The sequence below is a fragment of the Benincasa hispida genome, chromosome 11 (assembly GCF_027475165.1).
Source record: "Benincasa hispida cultivar pf3 chromosome 11, pf3_genome.v1.1, whole genome shotgun sequence".
NCBI classification, from domain to species: Eukaryota; Viridiplantae; Streptophyta; class Magnoliopsida; order Cucurbitales; family Cucurbitaceae; genus Benincasa; species Benincasa hispida.
In genome coordinates this window covers 18,895,397-18,920,629 of record NC_143488.1, presented here as the reverse complement: position 1 = coordinate 18,920,629, position 25,233 = coordinate 18,895,397, and the positions used below count along the sequence as shown (strand labels likewise).

The window sequence follows — 25,233 nt, the reverse complement described above, 5'->3', positions numbered from 1 at the left end:
GGTTGAGGATATAAATACCCATGAAGAAATCCTTGGTATGACTAGTGCGGAAGGTGAAATATCTAAAGATAATAATGAGATTTCAATAAACTATGTCATGATAGGAAAAAGATGGAACCGAACTAATGTAATTATTGACAACATTTTTGCATATAATGTTACTCTTGATATTATATTTGAAAGTGAGGATCTTGAACCAAAATTTATTGAAGAATGTCGACATAGAAAAGATTGGCTTTCAAAGAAGCAATCGAGGCAGAATTAAAGTCACTTTTAAAACGTCAGGTTTTTGGACTAGTAGTCTGAACACTAGATGGTGTCAAGCTTGTGGGATACAAATGGGTATTTGTGAGGAAAATAATGTGGTCATATGATATAAAGCAAGCCTAGTTATACAAGGTTTTTCGCAAAGACCTGGTATTGATTATTAGGAGATGTATTCTTCCGTGGTGAATGCAATTACATTAAGATATTTAATTGCTCTGATTGTGTATGAAAATCTGGACATGCATCTGGTCACAACGAATCTCTTGATAATGATATTTATATGAGAATGCCAAAAGGATTTAAGATACCTAAAATATATAAATCAAATTCCTGGGAATTGTATTCAATAAAGTTACAGAGATCGTTATATGGATTGAAACAATTAGGACGAATGTGGTACAATCGCCTGAGTGGATATTTGTTGAAAGAAAGATATTAAAACAACCAATATGTCTATGTGTTTTTATAAAGAAATCACAGCCATGATTTTTTATTATAACTATATATGTATATGTTGATGATTTAAATAGAATTGGAACTCCTGAAGAGCTTTCAAAAACAATAGAATATCTTAAGAAAGAATTGTAGATGAAAGATCTCAGAAAATAAAATTTTTCCTTGACTTGCAAATTGAGCATTTAGCATATGGGACATTTGTTCATCAGTCAACTGATACAAGAAAAAATTTGAAAAGGTTCTATATGGATAAAACACATCCATTAAACATTCCATTGGAAGTTCGTTCACTAGATGTAAAGAAAGATATATTTGGACCTCGAGACGATAATGAAGAGCTTCCTGGTCCTGAAGTACCATATCTTAGTGCACTTATGTATCTTGTTAATAATACAAGACCAGATATTGCATTTTCAGTAAATTTATTAGCTAGATATAGTTCTTCTCCAATAAAAAGATATTGAACTGGAATCCGAGGAACGGTTGATATGAGTTTTTTTTTTATTCAAATAAATCAAATTTTGATCTAGTTGGTTATGTGGATTCTAGATATTTATCTGATCGACACAAAGCTGGATCTCAAATAGGATATCTATTCACATGTGGAGGAACTGCTGTATTATGGGGGTCAGTGAAACAAACCGTAATGGCTACTTTCTCAAATCATGTTTAAATTCTTGCAATTCACGAGGCTAGTCAATAATGTGTATGACTAAAATCAATGAATCAGTACATTCGTGAAACATGTAGTTTGTCTTCTAATAAAAATCATCTAACAATATTATACGAAGACAAAATAACATGCATATCCCAAATTAAAGAAGGATATAATAAAGAAGATAGAACAAAATATATTTCGCCAAAGCCTTTCTATACTCATGATCTTGAAGAAAATGAAGATATTATTGTACAACAAGTTTGTTCGAAAGATAACCCAGCAGACTTATTTACAAAGGATTATCTATTGCAATCTTTGTAAAACTAGTGCACAACATTGGTATGCGACGACTGATGTTTCCATGAGGGGGAGTAAATATACTTTTTAGGAGTATAAATTATATGAAATATGTAATTTTTTCCTTTCACTAGGATTTTTTCCTAGTAAGGTTTTAACGAGGCATATTTCATATATATAATGGACATCTAAGGGGGAGTATTATAAATATTATGATAATAGATATCCATTAGATGCTCATACTTAGTGTCCATTGACCATGTGTCATGACCCCATTTTTCAAAGTGTTGTCCGCGCATCTTAACATTATATATTATTAATGTCTATGTAGTCCACCTCTTACTTGTCAAATTGCCTATAAATAGTGGCATTAGGTGGATTTTTGGTAGATACACACTCATTGGGCAAATTCCATAAAAAATGGAGAAAGTGGAGAATTTAGAGAAATTTCTTACTTTATATTTTGCTAATTTATTTTATTTTATTTATTTATATATTTATTTATTTTATTATTATATTGTATTATATTTTATTGGTATCCGTGTTCCCTCATGAAGTTCACAACATTTGTATAATATTTCAAAAAAAAAAAAGAAAAAGAAAAATCTACAATTAGGGGTATTCAAATAACTCGACAACTCGAACTACTCGGATTAACCAATCCAAAATGTAAGAGTTGGATTGGGTTAAACTTTTTTTGTTTTGGAATAATTAGGTATATAGTAGTAATTACATTATCATTTGGAAAAATAGCTAAAGGTGAGATCCTTTTGAACTATAAAAAAGTGCATAAATGTCACGTGAGTCCAATTTCTTTTAACGTCAACTAAATCATCATTTCAAGTGGATAATTTTTCATAAATCTCGCGATTTAATAGTTGTTTTAAATTTTCGAATAAGATTTAATAGTTGTTTTGAATTTTTTAATCTTGTACATCAACTAGTTTTCAAATCTTGTTTTGAAATTTAAAATATCATATTATATTAGTTACCCTAACTGAGATTTGTTATTTTTACTATACTTTCAATTAATCTTAATCAAGTGTCATGAGTTTTGAATTATTTTAAACATTATATTTATTATCATTTTGTCTCAAACATAAAATATTAGAATACATTACGTAGCCTTAGCTTTGTAGTGAACACTTCCTTGTTACGGTTGTTCAACTATTAATAGTTTTGTTCAATGATAAGTGAGATGAAAATAACCACTATCATGACTTCCAATTTATTGAAGTTTCTGTTGCTTCGAACACATCTTTTTCATTTTTTATCTTTTTTAACTGATTTTATTTTTTGTTCTCAATCGACGACAAGTCTACTTTGGAGGCTTGACTTAATCGATCAAATTCATTGGTGCATAAATGAAAGGCTCGATTTAATCGATCATCGACCAAGAGTTCAAGTCGCAAAGTCTCTTCTTTCCAAAGTGATTCCTATCAAGCCATTGTGAAAAAGTAGGCCACGCATATGGACGGTGTTGGTATTAACCGAATTGCCTTGAGGGTCTTAACCCATCTTGACAGGTTCGATTAAGGAAGGATGTACCATCATCGAATATTGTTTGCTTCTCTTATGTTCATGAGATCTTTACGATTGACATTAACATCACATCATAATTGGTTAGTAATTTCAATTGACAATTTTTAATTGAGATTTTCATATTCCAATCCAAATCGGTTTCTTTCTCCATGAATACAATTATTTAGATAAAGTTTTTATCAGCCCAACCCTCACTTTCTAAATTGATATTTTGAGTCTAGAACAAGAAAAAGTATTGTTAGTTATGGATAAGTTCAAAAGCTATTTGGATGGTTTGGTTAATTAATTTTCATTTGTAGTGTATTTGGCTTTTTAGTTTAGTGTATTTGTTGGACGTAGTTTGAGACTAATTACCACGTATTCGTAGGTCACATAAATGTCTCATCGATAGTATCCCTAAAAAGTTTCAAAAGACCTTTTATGACTATAAAACCCTCATTCAAATTACAATGTAACTAATTTTTTCCTTTAGATGTTTCTTTTATCATACATTATTATTTCTCCTAAAATATCTCCTATGTTTTAAATCAATAAATCATATTGTTATTTTTTTCAAATATCAAAACTAAACCAATTTTTTTCTAAGATCATTTTGATCATTTTATTTATTTGTTTTGATTTTTTAAAATCTTTTTCAACTTATTTTATGTTATTGCATTTTGATTTTTAATGAGTTTGAAAAGTTTATACGATCAAATATAAACATAGAGTTTGTACTATCGACCTCGAGGCTAGAGGTTTGATTCCCTCACCTCGCACAGCAATTACGACGCGACCTCCGTGTTGCGGTCACGAGTAAGAATGAATGGTCGTTCATAAACGTTAAAAAATGAACGGTCGAAAATATTAAGAAAATGATTTATTAATAATGATAAGAAATTAGTTTTTATTTAAAAATAATTAAGCAAAAATTTAGTTCATTTCGCACAAGCACAGTTATCCGAGTGAAAGGGTTGTACATTTCACCACCAACACATTTTGGACTCTCATTTACAATGCCTGGTATTTACCCTCTAGGCAATTCTAAATGTATCCATATGGGACAAAACTCTTTTAGTCCCCTTAACTTTTTCTATGGGTCTAAGCCCAAAGTTATTTCCAACAATATGTTAATATTTTAGCGTTGTGTTATCGACATGCAACTATTTTTTATTTTAATGTTATCACATATCTATCATTGAAATCATTATTGTATATGCAAAATAGTGCATTGTTTCACATGGGTTGAATTCTATAATTTTTTTGGGTACATTTTTCTAAACTTGGATCACATAAAATTATTTTAAAAGAATTTAACTAAAAGATATTATTTTGTTTTTCTTTTACACATGCATCTCACACATATAATGCAAGACTACCACTACCTCACTCTGGCAATCACCTTCAAGTAATCAATCCTGACCACCACCTTCGAAAACAACTCCAACAAAGAGAACCTCTGACAAAAATTCTAGCCAAGACCACCTCGGATGATCAACTCCAACGATGACCACCTCCAGGGGCGGATCTATTTAAGGGTCTGGGGGGCACAAAAGAGTGTGGTTCGTTTGAGAAATTCATGCCTCTCTATCGAGATTTGAGATGTTAGGATCTTTCAAAACTTCACAGACATGCAGAAGAAAAAGACAAGACCCACTCGTTGGCCCAAGACATAACTTTTTGCCTCCTCTCAGTTGGTGATGTTTTGTATTTATGAATATTGATTTTCCTTAAATATAAAAAATATTGTAGTTGTATTTTAAATATATATTATTCCGTTTCGTTATAAACCTAAAATTTGACATTACCTCAATGGTGCGGAGGGGCACAGTCATCGTGCAAGGTTTGAGTATTGAGAAATGCATTTTTAATTTTAATTCTGAACATATTTCATATTTCTAATTTTTCAATATATATAATATGTGGATAAGTGTTTTAAATGATAAAACTTGTGGAAATATTTTCAAACATACCAAAATGTCACTATCTATCACTGATAGACAATGAACAATGACATTTTGCTATATTTGTAAATAAGTTAGCTTATTTTTCTATATATGAAAACAATCCTATATGTATTTGTTAGTGTTCACTACATATATTTAACTTTTATTTATTTATTTATTTATTTTTAAAAATATATAATATTTAAATTTTCTCACATATTCATATGGAACATACAAATACTTTTGGATCTTTATAAAATTATTTAACAAAATTTGATTGAGTGATTTTTTGCCCATATATTTAGGGAATAATTCTATAAAGATTTATTATAAATTTGTAATTAATATTACATAATCTAGATATCATATATTGATGCATTTAAAATTACATTTATATAAATATTAAATTACAAGTTTAGTCCCTAAGATTTCAAAATTGTTACTAATAAATCCCTAACTTTCAGTTTTTACTCTAGTGCTTAAAAATGTTCACTAAATCTATAAACTTCAATTTTATATCTAATAAATCTAAAAAATATATAAAATATATAAAAAAAATTAAATGTTTTATAAGAAGAAGAAAAATAATTTGTGTCTAATTGAACCTTAAATTTTAAATTTTGTAGTTAATAGATACATTAATTTTAAAAAAATATCCAATTGTATCTACTAACCATAAAGTTAAATTTAATGTCAATATAACATTTAATTTAACATATTCAAATATGTAAAAGATCTATTGGATGCATAATTGACATATTAGGAACCTATTAAACACATAAATCGAGAATCCATGAACCTATTAAAAAAATTTAAAGTTTAGAAACTATATATATAAACACAAATAAAAAAGTCTATGGACTAAACTTCTAACCTTATATACATTTTTGCCTCTTGACATGAGGTTCTGTATCCACTATTGGCCACCTTTGGCGACCAACTACAATCACCAACTCCGACGAAAACCACCTTCAATGGCAACTCTGATGAAGACCACCTCCGAAAAAAGGTTTATCGAAGATCACCTCTGATGATCAACTCTAACGAGAGCTACCTTTAGCAGGCAACATCAAACTTCGGTGATCACCTTCAGCAATCATATCCAACCACATGATGTTTTTCTTATTTGGGGATTATTTAATAAATTTTCATACAAATATGTTATAAGGTTGTTAATTATATAAAAAATAGTATTTTGTTTATATCTAACGCTATAGTTACATGTAGGAAATTATAAAATATATTTGAAATTCTTGAGTTCACATCTCAAATGAGTGCAAAAAATTTGAGAAAGCTAAAGCATTTGTGTAGTTGAATGGTGGAACAAAAAGCTAAAGCATCCTAGTAGAATGGTGAATGGTGGAACATTATTATCAATTCAACTCAACTAAGTTTTGCGCGACAAAGGCATCCTAAGGTATTTTTTTTATAAAAAAAAATTGTTTGATTTTCTTAAAATAGTTACAAAATACCTTTGATTTTTTTTAATAATAGAAAACAAAAGATGACCATCAAATCAAACAATCCTTTAGAGGGTGGTCGAGGCTCAATTTGGAGTGGGTTGGATGGGATAACTCACTCAATATTTGGGCGCGTGTGTTAAAATAATGGGGAATACAATTTGCATTTTAACCCCTATTTTGCTATAGTAAAACTATTTACAACTTAGTAGTTAGAATAACAATCTCTCAAATATTTCTAATAACTCCACCTATTGGCGACCAACTCTAATGACGATCTCTTGTGGCCAACTTCAACAATCACTCTGACAACCAACTCCAGCTAAGTTCACTTTCGACGTCTAATTTTGGCAATGACCATCTTTGCAACTACCTCCGACCACTACATCTAGTGCCCAACTCCGATGATCATTCGGCGACTAGCTCAGACGACCATCTCTACAACCAACTCCAATGGCCAACTCCAGCGAAGACCACCTTCGACGCCCAATTTTGACATCGACCACCTCGAAAACTAGCTCTGATGACTACCTTCGTTGATCAACTATGGCAACCACTTATGCGACCGAATCTAGTGGTCAACTCCAGCGAAGACCACCTCTGACCCCCAATTTGACGACTAGCTCTATGATTCCCTTCGACATCCAATTCCAACGATCTCCTTTAGTGTCCATTTCATAGTGTTTAATAGTCTTCTTTTATAGTAATTTGACATCAATAAAAACACTTTAGTATAGTAAATCAAGTAAACTTGTGTATAAAACACTTTTGAGACCAACTTATATAACTTTTTGAAATATTAGGACCAAATAAAAAGTAGACCCAAAACCTACCGATAAAAAATAAATAAACTCTGGTACAAACAAAAACTTTAACCAGAAAAAAACTCATTTTTACAATGATGTAATTACTTAAAAAATTTAAGGGCCAAAATTCTATAAATTTGCAAGTTTTGGGCCCATTGTCATGATTGTATAAGTTTAAGTGTCTTAATTTTTTTTATCTCTTGATTAATTTTTATAATCTTTAATTAGTTGAACTATGTACAAGTTAAGAAATAACTTCAGTTAATTTATGTGGTTAATAAAATATGATATTTAAGGTACTATTACTTGTATAATAAAATAATAGTAGAAAAAACCTAAACTCACACTAAAATAACTAAAATAACATAAACCTCAAGTACAAACTATTCAACTCAATGTTAGTTTTTGTTTCTTTATTAAAAAACAAAGGACAAATGCACTTTTGGTTCATGAGGTTTGAAGTTAATGTCAATCTAGTCTATGAAGTTTCAAAAAGAACATTTTAATCTTTGAGGTTTAAGAAATAGTATAATTGATTCTTGAGGTTACTTGGACTGTTAGTTGACTAATGGTAAAATGATTTGACTGGTAAAAAAATGAATTGACTAGCTGATTTGGCAACATTATTAATTTAATAATATTTTTTAAAGATGTTGACTCTTTCCTCTTTACTTCTCCTATCATATTCTTCAACTTTCTCTTGCAAACTTTCATTATGTTTTTGCGTCTTTTCTATCCCTAAATTAATCATCGACATTTTACATCAGAGGAATGAACAAATCTGCTTTGGGTTTCGGAGAGTTCGATATGATTAATAATAAATAAAAGGAAAAAATATACAAGATTCCCACAAGGGTTTTTGAAAAATTTTGAATACACAAAAATGTAGGAAGAAAAATGAAATCAACCAGTTGAGTTCCAAGTTTGAGGCGTGTCAATTTGCAGAGCTGGAAAGTGGCGGCTTTCATGGCGTTGCCGGAGCCAACCTCACATAAAAACCTGACCCATTTTTCCCCTTGTTGAATCTTTTCAACAAAACCCCCTCGTTGTGCACCTGAGACCTCATTGCGAAAGCCATTGAATTTCCTACTCCACCGTCGGAGGTTAGAAAGACACAGACACGGCCTGTAGACCCAGGAAGAGGAGCTTTCTAGCGGTGGCTGGGTTAGGGGTTTGAAACTGGCCGAGCGGGGCGGCAGTGGCGAGAAGGTGGGGCGGAGGAGATAATTGGCTTTCCAATGTAGGCGACGGCGCGTTACGAGTGGCTTATAAGGGCACGTTTAAGTCGCTGCCACTCAAAATGTCGTTGGGTTCCTTGTTTCAAATGGGTCTCATGTTAGTTGAAGATGATGATGGCGAAGAGGTAAAGAGGGGAGAGTCCACATCATTAAAAGAAATATTATTAAATTAATAAAATATTCCAAATTAATTAGCCAATTCATCCTATTAACAAGCATATCATTTTACCATTAGTTAACTAATCGTCCAAATATCCTGAGAGACCATCTAAAACTATTTTCTAAATCTCAGAGATTAAAGTATCTGTTTTCAAACTTCAGAAACTAAATAAACATGAATTGAACCTTAATGAATAAAAGTATATTTTGTCCAACAAAAATGAGGATAATTATTGAACATATATAATTTTTACTTTTGTAACTAAAAAAACCAGAAATAAAACTAACCAAACTTCTTTGGTATTTGCTTTTGAGAAAGAATATATAAATAATAAAAACACTAAAACTAAAGTAGCTAACGTTGGAGCGTAAGCCTATTTTTCAAAATGTTCATGAGAAATTCTTTGTTCGTTGTCCCACATCGCTTGGGTGGAAAAAGCATAAAGAACGTGATGACTATAAAAGCAATGGAGTGATTCAAAAGAACCCATACCTTTCTCGGCCTTTTGGCTAAGATCAAGTGTAGTATCTGTTCTTATCAGTTTAATATCTGATACGTGGGCCATCGGTCCACATGATATTAAATTTATTTTTCTAGGGGGAAGGCCCACCAAAGTAGCTTGCTGCTTGGGCCTTCTAGCGTCGCCCTTGCGTTGCACTACTGCATGGGCCTGGCGCACCCCTCCAACCCCAGTTCCAATTTTTCTTGGATCATTCCAATTTAGAGCCCATTTCTCGTCTGTTTTAATAGTCGTATCACGAGCATTCCAAGATTTAATTTTATTCAATTTAATTTACAATTTCAATATAAATTTCCATGAAAGGTGGTGAAGGTTTTCACATTTTTAAGGTATCTATAATCAACTCTTTTTCCCTTTTAGTTGTGTGAATTTTATTCTAATAGTTTCACAAGTTTAGGATTTTTGCCTCACGGGATTGGACTAAACCTTCAGATTAACTTTGATTTAATTTTTTTATATTTACTTTTACAATTTTAATAACAGAACCAAATCAATTTTTTTTTAACAAAGTTCTAATTCGAATTAAAAAAAATACAATTTAAGTCTCTGATTAGTATACGAGGCATATGTATTTATATAATATGTTTATACAATTTATGTACGTAATACATTTAATATTATTTCAGAAGAAAAATCCTAAATTTAAAATATTTAATGAAACACTTTTTCCAGATTCGAACTACGTATCTAATATATCTTTTTAATTTAATTTTTATTTTTTATCTTTTGCATGTATTACTGCATATCTGACTGAAGTATTATCTTTACTTTAAAGTAATAATTTGATGCAAATCAAAGTTTAAACTTGAACTTACCAGAAATTTCCATTTTTTCCCCTAAATATTCGGTTTTTCATTTCATCAACTTTTCCGTCTAAAAAAAGAAAATCTTCAAAGTTCTTTTAATAAGAAAAAGTATGAAAAATCTTTACACTATCCAATCATGTTTTTTTTTAGTATAACGCCCCAAGCGACTTGGAATTTGCTCTCTTCACTTACGTGTATTCTATGAAAATTCTGAGAAGATTTGTAACTTTAAATTTCTTTTAAGTCTAACTATATTTTCATGTTCTCAAGATCCTTCTCATTTGGATGTGATCTGGATTCATTCATGTTCCCCTCCTAAACTTGGGTCGTTACATACTACCAGCTTTCGTTTGGTTCGTCCTCAAACCACATCTTATTAGGAGAGATCTATGTCCTAAGCTCAGGATTCAAACTAGGATTCGGAACTCGGATTCGGCAACTGATAGCTCTGATATTCCCCTGCATCCCCTGCGACCTGGTAACATCACGTTAGTCTTGAATACTTCTAAGATTGAAAGTTGTCCCCACAAATCAACATGAGTCCTGTATGCTTTATCCCCACTCACATGCATACTCAACATAGGATTCTTCTAAACTAAGCACACTTAACTTTGAAGTTTATATTTTTGAGCCACAAAAAAGAAATATGCACATTGTTAGTATAGGTATAGTAACTTTCAAAACTATATTTCATGTCTTCAGGATCCTCTCATTCTTATTCGGATGTGATCTCAGTTCATTCATGTCCCTTCATAAGCTTGGGTAGTTATAATTGGGATCCTATCCAACCATATATTTTTTTAGTGAGGTGGTTTGAATTTGTTCCAATAATTTGTTAGTCACGCATTTAAAAAATGTACAAAAATTATGGTAGTCACCAAAAGCTATAAGCTGTTTGGTAAAAGAATCTCATATGTTCCATTTTTGTGAAAAATAAATCAACATTCAAGGATTAATATAATAATTCAATTTTACATAAATATTTGGTAAATCATAATTTTCTTGAAAATGTAATATATACAAAAACCATTATCAAACTTTTAAACGTGGAGTAACAACTGCAAACTTTAAATGGGAAAGATTCACCAACCCACGTCCCACATCGGTAGTTATACTTCAAAAAAGAATATATTTTTTTAAACCAATCATGCTCTCCAGTTTCTACCAGGATTTAAATGGTCGAATATTGAAAATTATTTAATTTGATTTATAGTACATTTTACATTCTTTTAAAAAATAAAAGATAAACATGTTTTATTACTTACGTTGCTGAGTGATTTTTTGTTCATTACTTTTTATGTTTTCATGAACTTTTATAACGGCGTGAATTTATACCTTCTACTTATCGATATCGTTTGAAACTAATAATTTGAAAAAAATCAACTGTTAAAGTTTTAGAAATCGATCAATTTAGATTTTTCATTACGATAACAATTGAAAATCATTCATGTATTTATTCTTAAACGTATATAGGCTTCTTCAAATGTGAGTTCTATAAAATGAACTATTAGAATAAATGCACAGATAATTCTCAAAGAAAATTCCAAAATAAGAGTCTAAATTGATTTATTTATAGAGTAATTTTTTATAGAAACTGATAGAAGTGTATCATTAATACTATCATAGATAGAAATTGATACAAGTCTCACTTATAGATGCTGATAGAAGTCTATTAGTATCTATTAGTGATAGAAGTCTATCAGTATCTATTAGTGATAGAAATAAATAGAAGTCTATCATTGATACTATTAGTGATAGAAACTTATGCAAGTTTATCAATTTTTTTCTTTCTATAAATAGTTTGACATTTTTTATATCTGCAAAAATTTTTCTTATTATAAAATTTCAAAAATTTAATTAACACAATTATAAGTTTCAAAGTTTTTCCAAACATAACGCATTGTTATTAGTTTAAGATTTAAATTGATACCATTTTAAATTTTTTATTTTTTTTTTGGAAAAAAACAATTCATTGAGCATCCAAGAGAACAGAAAAAACATCACTGTCCTAGAAAAAGATCAGATTCTAATAAAGAATGAGGGGGAGGACTATAGGAACTAACGAGTAGTAACACCATATAAGCCTTCGAACATGGTAAAGGCTTTAAGATTTTTGATAGCCCACATATGCTCCACCTTAACACATCTCGCAAGAGTAACACACGATCCAATTGATCTCACCTGAATTGATATGCTATTAAAGTTTAGGAGGATAAATTGATCTTTTCAATCTATTTACTCCTTATGTTTCAATCCACATATATGTAAAAATGTTGACAAAAATAATTGATAGGTCAGTCAATGATTAAAATATTGATATCGAGATTTAAATTTTACAAATATATGAGTGGATATATTTATAAAATATTAATATTGACATATAAGTAAGTAAAAAAAATTAGAAAATTTGTATAGATAAATAATTTGTTTGTTTTTACTCTCAAATTAAGATAGCTATATTGTTATTAATATTTTCTATTGATATTAAATTAAATAAATGACATTATGAATATTTTAAGAATATGTCAAATCGTTGGATTTATAGATATATCGAATATTTTCATCTCGATGTCAACTAAAATTTAATATATTTATTTACCAGAAACGAGATTTTGCGTTTGGGTTTGAATGTGAGCCCCTGAAAATCTTTTCTTTTTCTTTTTTCCCCTTCCTTTCGTTTTCAATAAACAATTTCGATTTAAAAACCAATACAATCCCATGTTTGAAAAGAGAAACAGAATCATGATAGTTGATGTAATTTGATTTTTTTTTTTTTTTTGTTTTCGGATCCTCACCGAATCACCCAATTCTACGGAGAAAAAAACGTCACACATTTTCAAGTCGATAAAAGCCGCCACCCACCTTAGTTTTTAGAAAAAACCCATTGAAAATTTCATTTGAATTCAACATCTTCCATCATCTTATATTAAAAAATCCTCAGCACCAACCCCCAAAACTGTACAGATTCATTGAAAACAAACGATCATCAAGAACCTCTGTATCGGTGGCTTCCTTTTTAGACTTCCCCTTTGCTTATTTTCTACTAAATTGCACCATTTTTGGAACTGTTCATGTTCCTTTCTCCCACCTACCGAATTTCGAGATCATTTTTCCTTGATTATTTTAAATTTCCATCAAAATTGGCTTTCTGGGTTGTTTCCGGAATCGCATTTAGGAGTCTTCAGCGATTAGAGTTCTTATTTTTCGAGAGTCGTGAAAAGATTAGTCTCTTTCACGACTTGTACGTCTCTGATTTTGCTTCAAACTATAAAATCTAAGGTTGTTTTTGTTGCCTAATATCTGGGGGTTTTTTCCTTTTTTTTTTGTTTGTTTTTCGATCATGATCTCTTCTTTCACTCAATCTGCAAAACCCATTAATGGGTCCGACGTGATTCTCCGGCGGAGGTCTCCGGCGCCAATCCGACGGTTTTCGTGTCTTCCTCCATTGCCGGCGCAAAAATCCCAAAGCTCTGTTGTGTGCATGAAAAGTGCTCTTCATATCTCATCGGTTTCCAATTTTGGGCCACTGGGAACTCAGAAGAGTGATTTGATTACGTGCAAATCCTACGAGGCTGACCGATCACAGCCGATTGAGTCAAACATTGAACTGACGGTGGCCGAAGCGCCGTCCGAGGCGGCGAAGAAGGCGAAGATCGGACTGTATTTTGCTCTCTGGTGGGGTTTGAACGTTGTTTTCAATATTTACAACAAGAAGGTTTTGATTGCGTATCCATATCCATGGCTAACCTCCACACTTTCTCTTGCTGTTGGCTCTCTCATCATGTTATTCTCTTGGATGACGAGGATCGCCGAGGCTCCCAAAACCGATTTCGAGTTCTGGAAATCCTTGTTCCCTGTAAGTTTTTCTGGGTTCTGATTGGCTACTGCCTAAATTATCATGACTAATGATGTTTCTTTCATCAGTTGTTGTTCTAGTGTTTTGAAGAAATACCCCTGTGGTTGATGAGAATGCTTAGGAATTTTTTCTTGGTTCTGTTTAGTTAATGAAATTCATCTGTCATCTGATTGTCTTGTTCTTGTATTTGAACAAATACCCATGTGGTTAGGTTTTGAGATAGCTTAGGAAGTTTTGGTAAAATATTAGAAGTGAAGTTGTCTCACATTAAATAAATTGGACTCCAAGCGAAGCCTTTGCCTTTGGTTTCAATCGTCCAGTTAAAATTTTTCACGTATTTTTTCTGATTCGTTTTGTCTAGTTTGGAGTTTTTCCACGCTAATTTTTTGTGTTTTCAGTTTGATTACTTTCATTTAATTTCTCTTTCGGTAGTGGAAGGTTTTTACCAACAAGGACCAATGAGATTTCAAGTATTTGAAGAAAAGAAATACCCCTGTTTATGTTGTTGTTGATTGCCGAGAAGCTTTGGGAGTTTTTCTGGGTTCCATTGAGCCAACCAAAACATTTAAGAACCAATGATTTTTCTTAAGCAATCAATCTTGTATTTCTAGTTGTGAAAGAAATACCCCCCATGGTTGTTTGCTGACAAAGCTTTGGATAAGGGCAAGAAAACCATTTCAATTCCTTTTTTCTTTCTTTTTGAAGAAAAACAAATTCAAGTCAACTTGCTAACTGTTGTTTATCATAACTTGTTTCCTTTATACAGATAACTGACAATATATGTATATATAATAAGCTTAAACGTGGAGAACTCATCAAAATTGTTTGTAGTTGATTATTGTTTTGGAATTTTGTGTCTTAAAATGTGGCGATGATTTTGAATAGGTTGCTGTGGCCCATACAATTGGACATGTAGCAGCAACAGTGAGCATGTCAAAGGTTGCTGTCTCATTCACGCATATCATCAAAAGTGGTGAGCCTGCATTTAGCGTATTGGTTTCAAGGTTCCTGTTGGGTGAGACTTTTCCTGGTCCTGTCTACCTCTCTCTTCTCCCAATCATTGGTGGCTGTGCGCTTGCTGCCGTGACCGAGCTCAACTTCAATATGATAGGTAACTAAATTAACGTTCAAATTGTTGGTATGGGACTTTCCCTGATCTGTTTTGTTTGATCCTTGTCACTAGACTTCCTGTTGTGTCTACAACTAATAATCTTGCATGACTTTTCGTGTACTTGTGTTCTAAATCACATGTATTGAGTTTGATTTGGAAGTGGATACTCGAGATTTTTGTTAGATGGAAAATTAAATTTAGCAACAAGGACTAAATGATATGAAAGATTGGGATCAATTCAAATATTTGAGAAAGTAGGTTTCAAATGAAATAAGTATGAAGTTTAGGGACTAATATAAAAATTCAAAAGTTTATTTTATTTTTTCTTGGTTCTGTTAAAATGCAAGTAACAAAACAAAGAAATAGTGAATAACTAAATTTAGAAACGAAGAATAAAACGGTTATCAAACATATGCTAAGCAATCAATCAAACTTTGCTCCTTGATTGATGTGAGACATCTCTTGGACATAGAATTGACTTGTTGGGAATCATTCCTTCTGCTTGATGGGTGCGCACCCCAAGTGTGCGATTGGACTTTGTCTTGGATGAAACATGATCTGTTTGGATCGACTTTCTAAGTATTTAAAAAAGTATTTTTAAGTGCAAAAAATGTATTTTTAAGCTCTTAGAAAGTCAATTCAACTAGTCCACAATAAGGGATTAGATGGGCTGTCTCCTATCAATTGAGACATTTGAGAGAATTGGTTCATTTATCCTACATATTCCTCCCCCAACTTGGGAGTTGAGGAAAGGATAGGCTGGGAACTACATTTCTATTTGTTATGGAATGATTTGAATTGTTATAAAGAACATTCTTGTTCTATAAGATTCTTCTGAGAGCTTTTGGATGTCTTCACTTTCTTCAGGTTTCATGGGAGCCATGATATCAAACTTGGCATTTGTCTTCAGAAACATATTTTCCAAGAAAGGCATGAAGGGGAAGTCTGTTAGTGGAATGAACTACTACGCCTGTTTGTCTATATTATCCCTGTTGATTCTTACCCCGTTTGCAATCGCTGTCGAAGGACCACAGATGTGGGCTGCAGGATGGAAAACAGCGCTCTCTGAGATTGGACCTAATTTTGTTTGGTAAGCAGATTCGACTCTTGTACCTTTGTTGCTTATAATTTTCTTTTATTTTAAAAAATTATCCTTTAAAAGTTATATGAACTCGACGATCTAAGAGCATCGACAAACTTCACAAATCACAGGGTTTTGGTAGGTTGACTGACAGATTACACAGGGCCTGGATTTTCTTTTTCAGATTAAAAATGTTCAAGTCACTGGGTTGGTAAATTTGACTTTCAGATTATAGATAGGACTTTCATTTTCTTTCTTTGATAAAAAAATGTCTTCAATGGGATGTCTTATAATCTAGTTAAAACTATGTGCACGATATCTCGATAACCTGAATGTTATCTTGATTCAAATCGTTGATTTGCAATCGTCCTATCTATTCTGTTTCTAGTTTACTCTTCTAAACATTGAAGTGCTAAAATCTTCATATGAAGTTATCAATTTGTTTCTGAAAGTATATTGTTTTTATCAATTTGTTTTTTAAAGTATATTGTTTTTCTCTTCATGGTAGGTGGGTAGCAGCACAGAGTGTCTTCTATCATCTCTACAACCAAGTATCCTACATGTCGCTGGATGAAATTTCTCCCTTGACATTCAGCATTGGCAACACCATGAAACGCATATCGGTCATAGTTTCTGCAATAATCATTTTCCGCACACCTGTCAAACCCGTCAATGCTCTCGGAGCTGCGATCGCCGTTCTTGGAACCTTCTTATATTCACAGGTAACTGACCTCATTCACCATTCAGTTGTCTGCTTGCCATATGCTGCTTTGTATCTCTGTTTCATTGATTGATAACTAAATCTTATGAATGCAGGCAAAACAATAAGTAGACTCTTGGAACTTAGATCCACCATGTAATTATACCGAAATGAGATCGGACCAAAGCTTTTGAGAAGCGTCGAGATTTTCTATATGGCGTCGAGATAGATTCAACTTTACAATTACAAATATCAGGTTTTGATCTGATAAACCAATAGGTGTCTATTGTGTTTAATTATTGAGAGATGAATAAGTGATTTGCCAACATGAGCAACATGAATAAAATGAGTTGGGAAGGTAAATTTTCAAATTGAGTGAGGTTGGGAAAGAAAGTGTAATTCTCAACTAAAGGACAATGATTCAAACAGGTTGTTTTTTTTTTTTTTTTTTTTTTTTTTTTTTAATAATAAAATATTCTAATTCTACCCTGGTCTGCATTTTTAGAGAATGGAATTAAGGGTTTATTGAAGTCCCAAATCTTATAGATTTTCTCAATGAATGTAGCAATAAATCATTATGAAGATGGATATTTCTAAAATAAAATTTGTTGTACTTAGGTTGTGTTTGGGATTGCAATTCTTGTTTTAGAATATAGCTTTTGGATTCGCCTAAAATTATATATGTTTTTAAATTAATTTTTAATTTTAATTTAGTTATTTATTCATGGGTTTATTTCTTTCTCAACCTAATCAAAATTATATTTTCTAATTTTAAAACAATTACACCGATTTTTTAAAAAAAGATAAAGCTATTTTCCTTCATATTTAAAAATTAATTTACATTAAACAAAATATTTCATTCTAAACAATTATTTAAAATTATATATTACAAAAAAAAATGTAGACAAGGTAATTCAATAGTTATTTACCAAACTCTAATATCTAGTTGGTTTCAAGCTTAAATTTACCAAACACTAACTTACTTTATTTTCCAATTGTTTTTTCTAAAAATACAATTGTCAACAATTATTTTAAAAGCTACAATAATTCTAAACAAAGTATGACGTTTTATATATGTATCATCTTTTACTTTAATATTCAATTCTACTCTTTTTACTTTGTAATTGTCCTTATTTTTTTAAGAGTTTGTTTGTTTTGTGCATTTTTGAACATTTAATAGGATTTCAATTTTTGAAACATAAGATTTTATTATGAAATAAATAGTGGAAAAGTTTAGCCAAAAAGACCATATTACTAAATTTTATAATTGTCCACAATTTTGAACATTTCTATATTTGGATTTTACATGAAGACATGGACACTTATGATCTTAACAAATGAAAGGTATTTTTAAGATTTTGCTCTCTGGATTTGATAATTTGAAAGATGAATGTGCATTTATAATAGGGTAATAACTAGATTGACAAATGTGATTTTACATAAAAATAGGAAGATCTTGCAACAATTTAACAAGATATGATTTGAGAAGTCACAACAATCTAAATCTAATATGTCCCCAAAAATTTGGGACAGAAGTGAAGTCACAAGTTTGCCATAGTTCTGAAAGGAATGAGATGAAAGTGGTTTAGTAAACAAGTTTGCCACCTGTCTTGAGATGAGATGAACTTAACAATAACAAAAAAGATCTTTATGGATAACTTTCTCACAAAATAAAATGGTAATCAATTTCAATGTGCTTTATACGAGCTTGATAAATTCAATTGTTGGCCAGAGAAATAACATATATATTATTCCACCATAACGTAGAAGGCTCAGAGAGAAAGATGTGATCACATAGCAACTATCGTAGCTAATAAACATCGAAAACAATATTGGCAAGAGCATGATATTCAGCTTCAGTTGAGAATTGTGTAACAATAGATTGCTTATTAGCAGACTAGGATATGGGGGAGGACTCAAGGAGGACAACATATTCAGCAATCGGATGCATCACCTGAAGAGTTAAAAAGCTCCAGATTTGGACAGAATGCCAAGACCATGTGTACCACAAAGATACCGTAAAATTCAAATTAACACGATTTACAACAAAAACAATATCTAGGCGAGTGAACGCAAGTGTAAGGAACCAAGTTTTCTATATACATAGTAACATTAGAGAATGAAGGTGCATTAATATGAATGTCAAATGTGGTCGACATGGGTGTGAGATACATTCTAGCGGAAGTGGGGAGATCAAGTATATATTTCGCCTGATTTACAAGGATGCCACCAGACACAGTATGAATTTCAAGATCGAGAAAATAGTAGAATCAGGACTAGTAATAACGATGTCATCCACATAAAGCAGCATATAAGTTAAAGAGGAACCACAGAATGAACAAATAGGGAATTATTAGAAGCGGCAAAACAATCATACCATGCTTGTGGTGCTCGCTTGAGGTTGTAGACTTTTGTAGAGTAAACCAACATGAGTGAGAAATATATTTTGCTAACAAAGTTGACGGGTTGAGACATATAGACCTCTTTCTATATAACTAACCAAGAAAAAAAGGTATTTTTGACGTCCATTTGATGCAAAGGGCAATTGTATGTTGCAACAAAAGTTAAAATAATCGAAATGGTAGATTTTTTTTTTTAAACTAACGAGATTGAAGGTCTCAACAAAATCGAAGCTAGCAATTTAATGGTACTCTTTGACAACTAGGCGAGCTTTGTAGCGAGCAATAGATCCATTGGTGTTATATTTTGTTTGAAAGGCTCAATAACAACCAACAACATTCATATGAGAGGATCTGGGTACCAAGGACCAAGTACCAAGTACCTGGTGTGGGTGTTGGTGGAAGGGAAACAAGAGATGAAGTAATGAAAGGAGATATATAATTAATAGGAATAGGAGTAGGAGAAGAAGACGATATAGTAGAATTAGCAAAAGGAAAGACAGTTTTATGGAAGAGAACATGGTGAGAGACGACAGACTTTTTAGACTGAATATTATAACAAATATAATCTTTACAGTCAAGTGTATATTCATGAAAAACATGTTGAAGGTTTTAGGTTCTAGTTAATCCTTATTGTAGTAAATTATGAGTATTTCTAGACAATTTTTCAAACGGGGACATCATATTGAGGGATGGGCTAGGCATACGATCTATAAGAAAAACAACAATAGAGCAAGTATAAGGTCAAAATTCAAGGGGTACAAATGAATGAAACATGAGAGACATAGCAGTTTGAATGATATGTTGATGCTTATGTTTTGCAACTCCCTTTTTTTCAAGCGTATATGGACATTATTTTTCATGAAGAACACCTTTGATGTAAACAATTTTGAACCTTTGAATTGCAAATTTCACCTCCACCATCAGAAAGAAAAAAAAAATCAATCACACTGAAAGTAAATTTTCAACAAAAAAAAATGAATTTGCGCAAAATAATACTAACATCAGTTTTATGACTAATGGGAAACAACTATGTACACTTACTAAAATCGTCAATAAAATTGACATAACAACGATGATTTTTAGTAGAAAAAATAGGAGAAAGTCCCCATACTTATCATCGTGTATCAGTTAAAGCAGTATACAGGAAAAAGTATGTGACATGGAAAAAAGATATTTTTTTTTTCATTTTTTAACGTTATGTAGCTAAAAAATGAACAAGTAGAAATAAAATTACTATAAGAAAGACCTAGATGAGATTAAAAAAAAATACGCAAGACCTTAAGAGATGGGTGATCTAACCTTTGATGCCATAAAAACACCCTTGATTTGTTACAAGACATTTTCTTGATGTACTTGAGAACGTGCTAGAGATGCTTACAATATGGCACATACTATTAATGCATTTGCATGTATAGAGAGGTTGGTTTGTGACTTTATCCCGAATGAGAAATTAGTCAAAATAGAAAACAAAGATGAAGTTATTATGAAGATAAAATTTGCTAGCATGGTAAATTTTAGATAGAATAAAAGAATGAGGAGTTGAAAGAATACCAATATCATTGTGCATAGTATTTAGGAGTTGACCATAAAAGTAATTGTCTTCTCACAGTCGTAGTCATTTAACCAATTGAAAATTACAAAAATAGCAAAATTGTTTTTGTTTTTAGAATTTGGGCTAAGAATTGAACCATTATATTGAAAAAGATGCGAATTATTATAAAAAAACGTAGATGATATAGACTTAATTTTTAAAAGTCAATTAGTTACTAAACGAGAATTAGATCACACACATAATCACCCACTCCACTAAACAAAAATGCTAAAGCAGTGATGAAGAATGCGGCGGAAGCATTGCCATTTTCAGTGAATCTGATTCTTCAATGATGGCGAGTTTCAATAGTGACTTCCTGACGAAGATCAGACTAGAGCGAGACCGGCCACGTTTGCTCCGATTTCCAGCATCGGCTCTAAGAAAGCTCATCAATGGCGGTGGAAATAGATCGACGAAAATGGGGTGAGGGGAGATAGAAGATCCAGTTTAGAGAGAGAAAAGAAAATGGGGGTTAGACATGTTATTAAGGCCTTTTGATGTAGGAAACCCCTTTATAATTCAGCCAAATTTCATCTTCTACCTTACCTCTCCCAACCAATTTTCCGACTACCTTTTCTTATCACTTTTACTCAAAAAATGTGCTTAAAAATCTCAGATCTCGATCTTGGTTCTTTTATTTTGTGAGAAAATTTGTGGAGTACTTTCTAGTGGTCAAATTTTTATAATCACCTCTTGTGACAGTTTTCTTTTTTTCTTTTTGGTGGGAATTTAAATTTATCAATTCACTCGAAATTGTAGCAAGGTATGGGAGCACGTGAGGATTTAAGATAGTGGTTTAATCTTGAACCCGAAATTTTTTTTATAGTGGTTTGAACTTAAATTCGTTGAAAAAGATGGGAATAATTTAGATCGTGAAAAAGGATTGATTATAGTTTGGCTCTAAATCGGTTTGGTTCTCACGCGTAAGAGATTTTGAACCACTATTATACCGGCATCATATCTTTCTTTCTACTCTTTTATTTAGTTAATTATTTTTATGAGAAATTGCATGCTTAGTAATTTGCTTTGATTCATTGTGCTAAATAATTGCTTATTTATTTATTTTAGATTGAATTAGTTTCGTTTAAATTTCTTCAAGCGTGTATTAAATTGTCTAGATCTATAATTCTAGTATAAATATCTCACTTACCTTTCTTACTAGTTGCATCTTTTCAAACGAACCAATTCCTCTCAACTATAAAATATATATATATATAAAAGTTAATATCATAATAGATATATTGACTTATATTATTTATACATGTTTATAAATCTAATACACTAGTGTATAAATCCCAGAAAAAAAAAAAAGACAACAGTATGAACATATAGGTAGAATTCGGGGTTAATGTCATAAATATTGTTGTTTTTTTAAAATAATTACGAAAATAGGGTATTTGGAAAAAAAAAGTTCTAAAAGTAAAGTGGTTTAAGAAACAAATTTTAGAAATAGGATTTAATTGTAAACTGTCGACAAAAATATGATTATTGTGGTAATGAAGAAAATCGTGTACGCAATATATAATTTTCATTAATCCAATCACTCGTTACTGTGGTTACTAGTTGGTTGCCATGTTACAGGCCGTCTAAGAGTAGAGTGCCAAATTTGTGGACACCATCCACAAGTTAGGGGTTTTTTAAAGAGAAAAAATTCTTTCTTACTTTTTTTTTTTTCTTGTTCTATTCTCCATGAGTTTCATTATTTAGTTTTAATGTTTTTCAAGATTAAATGTAATTCTCTTTTTTTTTTGTTGTTGTTATGTTTATAAAGTACTATAACATGAAATTTAACACATAATATGGAAATGACTAATAAAATTTTTATTTAAATACAAATTCATATGAAGCTAAAAATTTGAGTTACAAATCACTTATGTGCAACACGGTGGTCGACTTCGTGGACATTGCCCACGACGAGGTATTAGGCACATCAAAAGATTGTTGATGATGAATTACATCATCAGTATTTTGTTGGGTGACAACAAACAGAAATTCACTGCGTGCATAATACACTTGTTGATGACTGGAACTTGATGTGATATCTACTTATACTCCTAGTGAGTGTCTAGGAGAAGTTGGAATCAAATCATGAAATATGTGAGGTTCCTATGTCGCTCTAATATATTTTCGACATGTTATCGTTGTCGTCTATGATGGATATGTCTTCTGTTAGTGTCAGCAACATTGAATCTTCATGTTTGATGAATGATATTTTCTACATTTACCAAACTTTGATCACACATTGAATCTAACTCTAGTAAATTGTATTGTACTATGTTGTACATTTTGGACAAAATCATTCTATATAATGAAAAATATTAATATAATATAACATGCACACCATATAATTGAAAAAATAGATAATAAAAATTTTACTATGCAATAATAATAAACGTCGTCAGTGTGATATCTTCTTGTCATTGAGTTGTATTAGGACAAGTAATCATCTGATGTAGCTGGCCCATTTATTATTTCTCTTCTCATGGACAATAATCACTAGAAATATCCATGGGACGAGGAAGGCTTCTCCGTTCCCTGTCCACTATTTCATTCCCCAATCCTCGCGAAATTTCTTACGGGGATTAGGTCACGGATTCCCCGCAAGGGAAAATTTCCCATCTTGGTGTTTTTTTTTTTTTTACTATTTTTTAATTTAATTTCAATGAAATATTTTTTTTTAACAATTCCTTATTTTTATTTTAAATTCTTTAAATGAGGCCTTTCCATAACGATTATCATTTAAATAAAACATTATAAAATTTCTTATTAAAATCAATAATATTTTAGGTTCAATATGCAATGATATAATTAAAATGTTGAATCCCCACAATTTTTAAAAGTTAAAATTTAAATATAACGTTCTAACTTAAATATTATAACGTTCTAACTTAAATATTACAACATTCAAGATCTTAAAAGCAAAGAAAGTATTAAACTTAAATGTTAAAACCTCCATAATTATCCTAAAAAGTTTTCAATTACACAAATCACAACATAGTTTTTCTTTAAAAGAAAAAAAAAATACAACAAAATATCCATCAAATAAGGGAAGACATCAATGTATTTCATCAATCTGGAGATGAATCGGTGAGATGAGAACTAGAGTAAGAATTGGGAGAGGCCGAGAGGAGAAAGCGTTAGAAATTTTAGAATTTTGAAAAGGGCACGAGGCTGTGAGAGTGAGGGACGCTAGTGCACTAGCCAGTGAGGGGAGGGGGAAATTTTTTTTTTTTTTTTTTCATTATATATATATATATTTAGATACACACGACTCTTTGTTGTTTGAAGAAGCTCTCCACTTCAATTGATATTTTTCACGAAAAGCAAACATGAGACAACAAATCCAGTCTTCCACTAATATTCCCCATCTCTAGCCTCGAATTGCTAATAGGCAAAAAAAATGTTCCCCACTCCCTCCCCCATTCCCGTGCAATCAGGGATTTCTCGCACGGTTTGGGACAGGTCCCCTCCAATGATCACGACATGCACACCACAACAATATACAGTCCACGTGAAGTCGGTGTCAATCTTGGTTGTGTTTATCTCTTAAATCAATTTGGTGTGGTTGTATGTTTGTATAACACAACAATGACACCATTTGTCACAAATCGAACTGTCTCAACACTTGATCTTTGGTTGATATCACTCTATGACATGGAAGCATATCTTGAGTATTATGGCAATAATGTCATAATAATATTTTGTGTGTATGACGTCCAATTGATCTAAAATTTTATACAAGAATAATTGGAGAAAAAAAATTATTTATTTTATATGAAACATATATGGTGTTACATGGTCCGTCCCACGATTTCACCACCCTATTTTTGTCATTTATTTCCCCTCAGACCATTTTTGTCGAAAAATATTAAAATAACATTATTTATTAAAAAAAAATCCAAATTTTGCATCCATGTGACCTATTGCTATGAAGCACAGATGAGGCAAAGAATCAATATTAGACACGTATCGGATACTGATATTTCCCAGATACATATCTGACACGTGATCTGACGTATCTATACTTTCAGATATATACGTATCTGACATAAGATTTGACGTATCTATTTCTACTGCATACTTTTTTTTAAAGAAAAAAGACAAGTAACTCATCTAATTTTTCTCAATCTAAAATTATGCAACCTATTTAAAAAGCTAACTACTCGAGTCCAAAACTAAAAGAAAAAATAAATAAATAATGGACCAAACCCTAGACTGAATCATCTAATCTCCATCTTTACATTTGAATCCCCACAAAATCCACTAAAATATAAATCATTTGGATATCTTTAACAATAAGTTACTCGTTTATCTTCATACATCGCTCTCTAATCTTCTTCTTCTTCTTTGCAATATA

The 25,233-nt window shown here is 31.4% G+C and overlaps 1 protein-coding gene and 1 non-coding gene across 2 annotated transcripts; both read left to right on the top strand.

Annotated features, from left to right (window-relative positions):
• The first annotated feature begins 9,297 nt into the window (after positions 1 to 9,297).
• On the top strand, positions 9,298 to 9,493 carry LOC120092244 (U2 spliceosomal RNA). Its single transcript, XR_005485955.1, has one exon. It is a non-coding gene; the product is annotated as a U2 spliceosomal RNA (small nuclear RNA).
• Positions 9,494 to 12,755: 3,262 nt separating this feature from the next.
• On the top strand, positions 12,756 to 17,372 carry LOC120090037 (glucose-6-phosphate/phosphate translocator 1, chloroplastic). Its single transcript, XM_039047524.2, has 5 exons — positions 12,756 to 13,991; positions 14,877 to 15,102; positions 15,970 to 16,192; positions 16,692 to 16,905; positions 17,000 to 17,372. Exons 1-5 carry the CDS (start codon positions 13,476 to 13,478, stop codon positions 17,009 to 17,011), a joined length of 1,191 nt encoding a protein of 396 aa, XP_038903452.1. The 5' UTR covers positions 12,756 to 13,475; the 3' UTR covers positions 17,012 to 17,372.
• Positions 17,373 to 25,233: the final 7,861 nt, after the last annotated feature.